Source organism: Electrophorus electricus, chromosome 7 (assembly GCF_013358815.1).
Source record: "Electrophorus electricus isolate fEleEle1 chromosome 7, fEleEle1.pri, whole genome shotgun sequence".
NCBI classification, from domain to species: Eukaryota; Metazoa; Chordata; class Actinopteri; order Gymnotiformes; family Gymnotidae; genus Electrophorus; species Electrophorus electricus.
The window spans coordinates 19,627,494-19,640,307 of NC_049541.1; the positions used below are offsets into that span (position 1 = coordinate 19,627,494).

The 12,814-nt window shown below is 43.9% G+C and overlaps 1 protein-coding gene across 14 annotated transcripts in view; it reads right to left on the reverse strand.

The window, feature by feature from the left end:
* Positions 1-12,814, reverse strand: part of wnk1b (WNK lysine deficient protein kinase 1b) — a 74,344-nt gene that overhangs the window by 34,757 nt on the left and 26,773 nt on the right. For all 14 annotated transcript variants that reach the window (XM_027020545.2, XM_027020534.2, XM_027020540.2 and 11 more), the window contains exon 3: positions 1,845-2,017. In XM_027020545.2, the coding sequence (XP_026876346.2) occupies positions 1,845-2,017 (173 nt within the window). The remainder of the gene's footprint in view (positions 1-1,844; positions 2,018-12,814) is intronic.

Genomic DNA, 12,814 nt, shown 5'->3' on the forward strand with positions numbered 1-12,814 from the left:
GAGCCCCAATAGCCCTACCGCAGACCATGCTCTCTGGAGCTGTGCACTAGCCCAGAAGGGAACACAGCCTGGGAAAACTGGAAAACTCTCCAAGGGTATTTACCAACCTCATGGGGGGCAGCCTGGTAAATCTTTGCAACTTCACACAGAAAGGTGAGGAAATAAGTTTACATAGGCTATAACAAAAGGACAAAAGCATGTCAGTGTGGTCTGTGGAGGCTCGAAATTACATTGAGTGATCAGGTATCTTGCTACCCAGATGGAGCACTCATTTTGGTCTTTCACTGCAGATCTCTCGCACACAGCCTCCAACTAGGATTAGCAAATAAATTGCCTCAATGAAATGCATCAACATTTTTTTCCTTTATTTTTTCTAAAGAAACATTCTGCTGTACTAAAGCACCATTAGCACCCCTAAACTAAAGTTAAGCCAGTTGATTTCACTGTTTATTGCAGCTTTTCAGTTAATCACAAGGAAAGCAATAACAATATAAATAGGCTACCTCTGGCTTCAGAAAAGACAGGCAAGACAAATAAAGACCAGCACGACTTACACTACCTAGGTCCTAAACTTCATTACCTGAGCTTAGTTACCTGCCCAACATAAGGCTCTAGTAATGGACGCATGAATGTGCGAGCACTCAGGCAGAAAAGGCACATTCCTGAATTTATGAAGAGAAAGAAGCACGCGGTAAGATGAAACACACAAAGCCTGACTGACACGGCCCGTCACGGGCTCACTCGCGCTCTCAGCCTGCTGGTGCTGTCACTCTGCCCTCTCCCTCATCCTTTTGGCCTCGTGCTCTGCCTCCCAGTCTCAGTTGCCTGCGGCCGTGTTGCTGTGGCCGCTGCTGTTTGGAGGCGTGTGATCAGTACTTGGCCCGAGCTAGATGGAGGCTGTGAAGAGGGTGTGTGTGTGTGTGTTGGGGGGGGGGGGGGGTTGGGTGCAGGCTCATCTTTAAACCATGAGCTCGGCGAGTCCAGGGCAGCGCTGAATGTCGTGGTGAACAGAAAACAGAGAAGACAATCGGGAACCTTGTTTCCGCGGCTTTTACCACAGCCTTCCTTTCCACTGTCTAATGTTTGAGCTGTTTTGAGTGAGTATGCATGTGTGTGTGCGCGCGCGTGTGTCAGGAGCCACATGTCCACCGGAGGGAGCTGACGTTGCTGCATGGGCGCCCCACGCTGCACCTGTTCTGGTCTGGTCAGCAGTGCCATCTCTCTTCCACTCTCCACTTGTAGGAATGTTTAGAATGTGCAGCAGCAGCAGCCGGCAACAGAGCAGCTACCCACAATGCACCTTTTGCACGTAAGGGGCATGCCACTCATCCAGCACCGTGGGGACTCCGTGCTGAATCAACTCTGTTGTGGTTCAGCGGTTTATAACAGATAATAAGCAGCCCTTTGGGTCTGCTGGTCTCTGTAGAGTGACAGATGCTGAAGAGAAGCCCTGCTATGTGTCCTAACTAGATTCTCAACCCCTGCAGGGTTGAACAATACTTCTGATATGTTCAGGATAAGCAAAAACACAACACACTGACATGCATAAAACTAAAAGCAAACGAGATGCAAGATACCCCAGAGTTTCACAATCTATTAGCAGAACAAAGAATTTACACAAGACTAAAAAATTAGTCATATAATGTCATAACTGATGGCTGCTTTAAGCCACTTTATTAAAATGAAATACTTGCCTTTATCCCTTTCCAGCTGAAACAAAATGTTTTAACTACTAGAATAGATTCAAGGACTAAAAATAAATAAGTTCTATGATCTTAAGAGGTTTGGAAGCCTGGTACAACTGAGTTTATCCAAGGACACACAGAGCAAATGTCGTCACTCACGTTTTCAAGGTCCCTGACGTCATGAGTTCAGTCACCAGCACGATGCACTTGCGTCCTTTGGAGGGCGATTCCCAGGAGTCGTAGAAACGGACGATGTTGGGATGCTGGAGGCCCTTCAGCATTCCGGCCTCTTCCTTGAAGCGCTGCCGCTCCGACCTGGACAACTTACGATCCTGCACGAACACACACAACAAAAAAAAAAAAAAAGGGGGGGGGGGTTGTTTAATGACTGGGCCTAGGGAAGTCAGCATCGTTACATCATCATGAATGCAGTGTTTGACGTCCGGCCATTAATTCACCCACATCACCATTTACTAAAATGACTGGAGTGTCCAGTGTGGCGTGAAGTTGAAAAGTGTTTTCCGTTAGGAGTCTAGCTAATGGCTTTTGTCAACAAAGCTGGAAACCACACAGCGCTAAATACACAAATAACTCCATCACACTCACCATCAGTGGTTCCATATGACTGGTCATGGAAAAGGGAAACGGCATCCATCTCGCCCTCAACTTAACCCTAACCCTCAGATTTCTAAGCCGAGAGGCAGATTTGTCCTGCCAGGACTTTGTAATGGTGGCAGACGTCTGAGTGGAATCTTCTGTCCTCTTGAGTGTGCGTAGATATTGACTTTAGGTGAGTCAGTGGCTCAGCCAGAGGAGGGTTACATCATATTGTTTTGTTTTTTTTCAACTGTAAAAAGTTTTTTCAGCCAACAGCCAAAAATGTGTTTGCAATTCCAATCGTAAACAGTTATTATTGCTTGGCAACCATCAGATACGAATTAAACCGATGGCGCACAGAATGGAGGAAGAAAGGTCATCTATGCTGTAACCTACTTTCCCCTCCAAAAAAAATAACCACCCAGCCACTGATCCTGGCTCAGTTCATAAACATTACTGGACACATTATTTGTTATTGTGACATGTTATTGTGCAAATAAGCTGTGCACTGTGCCCCAGTCCTCGAAGAAGAAGAAGAAGAAGAAGAAGAAGAAGAAGGGAAAAAAAAGTGCAACTCATGCATGTTTCCCAGCAGTATGGAGAGTCTTCTTCTCAACCCTGACTGTAAACTTGTTTCCCTCTGTCTGGTCAGCTGGGGTGCTGCCAGCATATGATACAGAGAGCATAGTAATAGCAGTGCATTAATGCAGACAGTCATTCATTTTCTGACACTCACATCTGCAAGCCATTAAGAACTCACAACTCCCTGGGGAAGCCAGGGATATAGGGAGAGAGCATGAGAGAGGGAGAGCAGACGAACAGAAAAAAAAAAAAGACTGAGAGACCGAAAAGCACAGGCAATTAAATAATCACTCTCAAAAAGAATCACAATTATCTCAAATTTTGTGTAACCCCTATTTACATATTTTACCTTAGCCTGAATAACCGTACAAGACAAACAGAGAAACAGTAGCGGCCGTTTAAGGGCCACCATTCCTCCCTTTCTGCAGTCACGAGCCATTTCACACATGTGGCAGGTAAAACAGAACCGCAATCAGAGAGCCAAAGTGATACGCCAGCAGGACAGTGAGCAGGTTTGCACTTGGTAAAAAGGTGGAAACGTTATCTGCTACCTCACAGTCTGGGCGAAAATCTAATCGATGACCGAAAGCACAAGATGAAGGGAGAAGGTCTTCAGGAACATCCTGGTACTGCAAAGCTCCCCTCCCCCTGCTCCAAACATGTCTGAGAGGATGGACATTGATCGCTCCCATCCGAGAATTGAATCAGCGCACTAAAACATCTCTTCTCTAGTCGACCACAAGTAGAGATGAGAGCAGGACCATAAGAGACCGCCTGCAAGAGCGTCGGATCGAGTGAAGAAAATGTGTATGTTGGTCTTTAGCTCATAGTGCATGGTTGCCTTGGAAACCCCAAATCATTTTTACCACTCCTCAAAATACAAACACATGTGGTCTGGTAGTTTTTCCACTTGTACCAAGAAAATGGGATTGTGAATTTGTTGTGAAACAGTCTTGGTTTTCATCTTGACGACTCCATTTGGCATCACAGAAATTATCTGGTGAGGTTTTCCAAAAGCCATTATTTGCAATGAGTTTGATCCAGCTAGCTAAAAACTTCCAGCATGCTGCTCAATATAGGCTGTCCTGAGTGACAGCTCTCTCTTCTCAAACCTGTCTTTACATCAACATAAAAAATTCACAAACAAATTCAAACTCATAAAAATTCAAACATTAGCCATGCCTAACCCAGTAGCTCACATATACAATCCAGCAATATCCATCCAGTACAAAAGACTGAGCTTACTGGGCTGCATGGTGATAAAGAGTAATCACAATATGTCCTATTTTGTCTATGAGCACAGCGCTGGTTTGGTTTGCTTAACAAAAAAAAAACAAAACAAACAAAAAAACAAACAAACAAACAAAAAAACTTATGGATGACATCAAAAGCTCCACACAAATACGCATAAGCAAGCATTAGCATCAAACCGACCATACCATCATCAATACAACTTTAAAAGTTGATGCATACAAAGAGACCCCACTGAGCAACCCTCTCTACACCAGTTTGCTAGTTATGTAGATATAATTCACATTTACGAATTTTAAACCAGACTTTTGACCTGCTCTCTGTGTATCAGGTTGAGCTGAAACATATTGCCAAGTTTGTCAAAAAGATGGGACCTTTTTCTCAGTCAGCACAGACAATACAGCAAGCGTATGCACAAAAAGGTTTGCTTTTATCGCTGTCCTCCACATCGTACATCATGTGACCTCCCAGAATCAAATGTTCACTTGATCAGTCTAACAAAATATTCTGTGTAAATATACCCCTTCTCTCTCATTTCATACTGCCTTCCAGCCATTAGAAAGCCATGCCACACTGACACAGTCCGACACTAAAGCAGACCCTACAGCACGGGGACCTAGGGCTGTCACATGCCTGTGACCTGGCACACCACTGTTCAAATTCCACTTTTGGGAAAAATACTTCTACCTTGTCAGCACAAGAGGCATCTGATTTTTACAGGCCCATGAGGGGGTGCAGTAACAGCTGCTCAACAGACCAGCACACTCCCACACCGCTGTAGGCCCACTGCTATAACCTGCCTGCTGGAGGGCTGCAATCGTTTGATAAAATCTACAAAGAAGCAGCAGCACAACCTCTCCTGTGAGGCTTGCCCAAATAACTGCGCACTTGAATACCCTCAAAGTTTGCATTTGTAATGAGAGTGAAATGACTCATCCAGACAGGGGCTCAAGAGAAAGTGCCAGAGGGAGAGGTACGTACAGCAGATCGCAACACTACGCTACGCAGGAGCTTTCAGGAAGTGTGTTTGTATATGTCACTTAAGAACAATCCAGCTCTTCCACACCCAGCTCTGTTCAGGTGTGGGTAGTTGGATGTGTGGGAGGAGATGTCCCTTATTCAAAGGCACACAAACCAACGAAGGTTTCTTAGTTTGGTTTGGCCAACATCAAATTGATTTATCAGACAGGTTGAAAATTCCCATGGGCCAATTCTGCCATCAGCAGATACGAAGGTGAGATGAGAAGCATCAAGTGGCCTGTAAGAGCACTGGAAACGAGCGCAGAAGAAACCCCCTGGATGAATCTGTTGTGCAATCTGCACTGAGAAGCATGCTAAAACACACAGCGCTGCAGGGGGAACTATGGGACCATTCTGAGAAGGCACAGCAGTTAAGATCTCTGTGACTGAGGAACAGCTGCACAGACCACATAGGCATATGTCCCCAAACAAGGCATGGTAATCCAAGCCCATCGGTGCCTTACCTGAGGATCCCACTACACTAAAGAACCAGGAGTCATTCTTAAAGTAGAATTCCACAGATTCCTCAAAATTTTGGCTCCAACTTTAATTTTTGAAAGAAAAAAACAAAAAACACAAACATCATGTACACTGAAATGCACTATTATAGAAAAGCTATGAATGGTTTACAGCCATAGTGATGGGGGAAAAAGTATTAATTTTCCATCATGTTAGTACTGCTAACAGAGATAAACTCAGAAGACTCATGCAGCTTAAGTGGTTGTTTGGACAAGAAAACAGTTACCTGTTTGTTGCAGATATGATATACCCTGGATCCCATCACAAACAGGGTAAAAAGACTTGGCAGAGTTGGTAGACTTCTCCAGAATTTACTCTTTTCTTGCATACAGTGCATAATTTGGATGAATTTGTTTAGTGAATTATGCTGTTCGTTGGTTGGTTGGTTGTGAAATCTGCAATTCCCTTCTAGTCAAACATGCAATCAGAATACAACAGAGACATCATATTCTGATCTGCATGAACTGTAATGGCACATCAGTGGAGTCTGTGGTGCAGCCTATGGTTAAGAGCAGGGAAAAAAGAAAGGAAAAAAGTCATTGTTGGCACTGGGCCAGGGTATCTAGGAATAGCATTCTGTAACTGTGACAGTACTTTTCCACAATAGAACGCAAGTAGGAATATCATGTTCTGCTCTCCTGCAAACCTCTGTATGTTAGCCCAATGTATGTGTGAGTATGTGGGCACTGGTGTGTGTGTGTGATCATCAGATCATTATCTGAGTCGTAGCTGCTGGACATGGCTCTAAGGCTCTTCTGCACGCCATGCTGAGCACTTAAGAGTTAATGGATGGACAGAGTATCTGTCTTCAGTGAAAGAAGGTCTGCTGTCCCTCCTGGCCTTCGAGGGGTTCAGATTTCACAAGCACCAATACTTCTGTGCTAAAAATAACCATAACCTCTAGTACCCCCACTGGGTCAGACACCAAGTGGGTGCCATGCACAATAAGAGGAGCTGGCTGGAGGATCCAGCTAAAGCGAGGAAGTCACACTAATGTCTGCATCCAAACGGAGCAGGAGAGCTGCCTGAAAAGTCCAGCCTGCTGATGTTATTGGAAGTGGAAATGCTGCAACAGCTGGGGGAGGAGCGGAGAAATAATCAGCTTACATACTGAAGCTCAGTGATGAAACCAAATACAGCTTCTCAGCCTGTCGGACAGGAGGTTGGTCACATGACCGACCGCAGGCATTTTCCAGTAGCACTCTGACAACTGCTTAATTCAACAACGCAAGCTGGAACCGCACCCTGCAGGCAGAAATCTCTCACTTTTGTGTTGCATGGTGCCATGATAAAGAAGAAATGGAGGTTGGTTTAAACAGAGGCTGGATGTATGAAGGAATCAAAAACAGCACTACAGGCCAATTGAGAGTTTAAAATCCCCCGCCCACCCCTTTACAGACTGAGCCAATGGTTCCTTCCAAAGTCTGCTCTCTCCTCTTCAAAGAGCTAAACCACTAGAAAACATCATAAGACTTCCATGTGACTACTTAGAAAGTTGTCATCTATTTAAGGAAAGCACAGTAGCGCGAGACTTAAAACCGAAAGTAACACTGAGGATCAAAGTAAAGTCAGGGAGGTCCCATCTCAAGATCACCCACTAAACAAGCAGACATTAAAACGCTGGAGGTGTGAACAGACGCTTCCCCCTCCCTGCACACTTGTTCCAGCAAGGGGAAAGAATGCACCGTCCACCGGGTTGTTGACAACCTTTTTGCAATAGGAAACTGTTTACTGGCTCCTACTCCAGTCACATGAATTCCAGGTCATCAGTTCACATTTCCCCTGCCACAGTTCATGCTTTTTAATTAACCAAAGGTTACCGTTTCAAATGACCCTGAGCCTGGCTGGCCAAGCTCGGGACTTGAAAACGTTCCGTTTCAACGCCTCCCGATTGAAAATCAATATGGAAATGTGGACACCTGAGCACATAAAGGTTCAGTGCTATAAATGACGGACGTGAAGAGAAAGGAAATACCACACAGCCAGACAAAGCACCTTTTAGTAGAACACAACCTCCACAGAGGCAGGCCTTTGCATTGGATCTGCATAAGGTATTTGGCTCTGTAATGGCTCAGTTTTGCTGATTCTCTCACCAGCAGCTCAAGGAGAAGAGACTCACACAGCAGAAGCCTTGGGGGCTTCGTAAAGGAGAGAAATGAGAGGAAATGAAAAGGAGAAACAGACAAGGAAAGCAACCACTCTGAATACGGGAGAACTACTACTTCTGGCTCACAGCAGACAGAGACGTTACTGTAACAGTTTTCTTCTAAGTCAACAAAGCAGATAGTGCACGTTGCACATTATCCTGCCTCCCCAAGTTCTCTCTGGTTTCTAAGGCTTCAGTTGCCCCTTAGTAGAGCTAAAGGTCAATGTGGAAGCTGCTCAGACTGCATATTACACTTGCAGTCAGAAATTCTAAACTCTTATTAAAACAAACAAAACAAATAAACAAAATCCTGACTTGTTTCAAATCCCAATTCATATGAACAAACATCACATAAGTGCTATGACTGTTAATTGAACACTGTATACTGATGGGTGCTAACTACCTCATAAGGGCATTGCTCAATAGATCATTAAACAGGACAAAGTCATAGCTCAGTAGCCCATAAGTAGGCTACTGCCAACTAGTTCTAACCCATGTAATCCATCACAGATAGGACAGTGTTTACATATTATAGACCCCTCCATCATCCAGGGCCACTGGCATCAATTAAGGCATGAGAGGTTTCCAGCTTGGCCTCATATCCACTGGATGAGTCAGTAAAGCACTCATGTCATCATGAGCCTGAAGCACTTGCACTGACATGACCAAGCCACTGTGGAGATCACGGTACTTCACGGGTTCACTGGCAATACAGATGCAGAGCAAGCTCAGAATTCGGACCCCTCCAAAAAGCATGATGCGTTGTACAACTTGAGAATAAAAAATAACTAAACTAGCACAGTTTATGGAGGCTAGATGAGGTTAAAAATAAACGCTGACAACAATAGCTGTGGAAAATAAATAAATAAATCGGGAGTGTGAGAGAGAGAGAGAGAGAGAGAGAGAGAGAGAGGGGGGGACAGCTAAAATAAGGTCCTTTCCTAGTGATGCTTTGAAGTAGATCAGTATCTCTGAATGCACCGTGCTGCAAACTAGGTCAGGGTGATGAGGCATTCTAAGTATTTCTCCTTTTCCGCCACGAGCCTTAGAGTGTGAGGGGGTCGGGAGGTCTGAAGAGCTCACCAGCAGAGCCCAGCACACAGCCACCCAGTGTCACACAGAGACAAGCTCTATTGTCCAACAGAGACGACTGAATGACTGAAGACCTTCAACTAGTTAAAATCACAACCCCTCCCCCACCTTTATTCACCACCACACCAGCTAAAACATACTGTCCTGATCTCATCCTCTGATCTCATCCCAGATGAAACCAGGTTATGGGTTGAAGGACTGATTCAGATCGCCTGTGAACCTTCACACAAGGACTAGCATGATGGATGCTTTACTGTCAGGAGAGAAACCGGGTACATTTACATTTTACAAAGCGACTTACAGTTATGCCTGAATACCACCAATTCAGGGTTAAGGATCTTGCTCAGGGGCACAACAATGGTAACTTGGCAGTGGTGGTGCTTGAACTGGTAACCTTCTGATTACTAGTCAAAGACCTTCATCACTGTGCTACAAGAGACGATGATGGGGCGTAATCACAAGACACACACACATTCCATTCGAGTGCTGTGAACTGGATGGAGCAGCTAATCAGAGAAATAGGAAAGAAACTAAACTACTTAATGGAACAAGATGCAAATGAACTTTTTCTGTGGTTGGTATATAAACCATAAAAGGTTTTGCTCCAAGAATGTTTACGCTATGGTTTACCTTGGCACTTAAGAGCAGTTAAATGAAAGACCACAAATGATAGATTTCCAGATTTTTGCAGTCTTTTCTAATCCCATAAATCACATGAGCTCTAGGGAAATGTTGTGGATAATCTGCATACTAAACTCTAGCCATCCCATCTAATCAAAAATGAATCTCAATTTAACCAATAGAAAGTCTTTTTTCTGTTTAAGAGGGGAAAAAAAAATAGGACTGGGGGTAAGCAATGCTTGAAATAATGTTTTGTTTTTTTTTTACTTTCTCCAATTCCACAAATATAGAAAAAGTGTACTAAATTGTATTATATAGAATAATGACATGTACCCTTTGTGAACTGAAACAATTTGGCATCAATAATTACAGTTTCCAAAGTATCTGGAGTATGTCAATGTTTTTTTTTTTTTGTCACACGGTAAAGTTTAGTAGAGTTATGACAGCATATTAATACTATTGTGAATGTCTTGCAAAAACACATTCATCCCCTCAATCCCAGCAAGAGGCTGAAATACAACATCAATATGACCCATAGATAACATCCTAGATGACCCATATAGTTCTCACATGTCAGGGCATGAAACCCTTTCATAAATATGAATAATGTCACATAAGCACAGGCAAGCGGCAGTGATCTAGCAAGCCCAAAATGACTCCACCAGTTGCTGCTGAAAGCCACAAGAACGCTGCTGAGTAAAAGCCCTAAAAAGGGGTCACTTACTGTTGAGGCTGTACTGAATCAAACTGTGAATGAAGAGTACACTGCTAGTCTGATAGGAGGCCTTGTTCTACTGAACCATTTCAAAACACCTGGAGTACTGAAATGGGTGGGGGGTGTTCTGACGGGCCAAAGAAAGACTGAATGACCTTTCAGATTCATATAGCAGGAGGACATGAGCTGTAGTTCCACCCAGGGAGAGGGAGAGAGAGAGAAAGAAAATTTAGGACACGCTTGCTTACGAACCACACAGTCCATAGAGGCTGATGTGCTCTCCTGCAGCCACATGGGAAATAAAGAAAGCAGATGAAGTCCTGTCTGTGGACACTACCACACTGTTAAAAGCCTCTCACAGCACAGCGCACCCGATCAGGAGACTGGCTCATCACATGAAAAAATGAATGAATAATAAGGAGGGGGGGGAAAAAAAAAAAAAAAAAAAAAAGCCTTCAGCGCATCAAGCTGTTTAAAATCTAGATTCTGAAACGAGGCCTCTAGCCACAAAAGATGGAAGTGCTGAGGATTCCAACAGGAAGAGTGATAATGCACCGTTTTGTGCCCCATCTTCCCCTACGTCTAAGGGTTTGTTACTTGAGAACCTGAGGAGAGAAAACGATGCAGAAAGTTTGGTGAAGAAAAATTATACAGTCTTCATACACTTGCACTGAATGGGTCAGGCCATAATTTCACTGGAGGTTGGCCACGTTCCAAGAAACAGTGAGTCCCAAGTTAAAGTTTTTCAGAAGATCTTGTTTTGGACTTCAGCAAGGGATCACTGCTACATGTGGGCCCTGGATAATGATTCCATATTAACCCAGTTTCCAACAGCACATGCAGAAGCTCATGGCAGGTTATGACAGCAGGCAGTCAATCACCAACCAGCAGCAATAAACTGAGCTAAGCAAGTAAAATGGAGGTCACGACACGTGCGTTCCTTTGCCACGTTTGCTTGTGTGAGTGTCGCCTGGCCATCAAGCAGGGGTTTATCCACACAAAGAATTTAACAAGGCTCGACCTACAAACTTGTCCACCGCAGTAAATCAGCTCACACTCATTATGTGCCCCTCTTCTGCCTTTCCCAGAGGCAGGGGCCGAGGTAATGGCACACGTCCATGTGGCCTTGAATGAAAGTGAAAGCTCTCGACGCAGGCTAGCACTGTGTGGAAATACAGAAACAGAAGCTGCGTGTCATATCGCTGCAGGTGTTAATGTTGGTATTAAGAGCCAAGTTCTGCTAGAACGTTACCAACATGCTGGGAGTTCTGCTTTCAGCATACTTACCTGGGGTATGTATTTATTTATTTTTTTGTTTATTTATTTGTTTATTCATAAGAGAAATGAACATGGGTTAACGATCACTGTTATCTACAGAGCCTAATAGCTATTCTGGTGCTGCCCCACAGATTGCCAGATATACATTCCCTACCCTCAAAGTAAATTTGTGTCAGTAGCCGTGTGGGTGGAGGTGGCGGGAGGAGGCCAAGAATCCTGGAGAGGAAGGGCCTGTATGTATCGGAGCGAAGAATTACGCAGGTGGACCATGAACTGTCTTGACATACTTCATCTGTCAACAAATATGCAGATAGAGTATGCATGAGTGGTCTGACATGCTATAGCAAACACCCACAGGGCTGTGAGAACCACACAGACAATGGAGCACACTGTGGAAGGACTGTGTTAGGACTTTATGACTGATGTATGATCCCTGGACCCATGCTCACCACACCTAGTTTGATATCACCAGTCTTTACCAGCTCCTTACATAGCAGGCTACATTTGTGGCAACTCAAGATTGGCAGTGACTGCCAATTTAAGGACGGATTTTTTTCCATGTACTGAAACCAGACTTAGGACACTGTCAGTAATATAAGGTACAAACATAACATACCATAACCCATTTGAGTGCAATTTCCCTAACCAAAGATTTTCAGAGTATTTACAGAGGTTTGAGCAAGCTCATATACTCTAGTCAAGTCTGTCTTTTGCACAGTCCACACTGGATTTTCTGGCAGTAGAACTCCGGAGGAATCTTTAGTGAACATAAAATATATAATCTCTATATTAAAGAACACACAAAAAGTCTAACCCAAAATGTGTGCACACACACACACACACACACACACACACACACACACACACACACACACACACACCAGCTGTACCAATATAGCAGCTTACTTAGTAACCTTAAGGTCAAAATGTACAGTATGATGGTGTAGCATCTTCAACAAAGTATACAGAACTAGTCACACACAATTCTGAAATTAGTTTATGACTGGTATTCTGATATTGTGACATAGCATTGTAGTTTGCAAACAGCCATCTTTGAGATTGAGACCTCAAAGTTGAGTTTACACTGGCACTTTATTTGGTTTTTACCTCAAGATGTAAACACTATGCTTCTCAAACAGCCCAAAAGGTTTCTGTGCTTCAGCTGAAAACACCACGTTCCATGCCCCGTGTACTGTGGGGGGGCACTACGTTCAGATGCAATGGCAGTGATGACCATTAATACCATAAGCATCATCTGTTACTCAAAGTCAAACATTTCATTTCTGCCAGACAAGGACAACTTACATA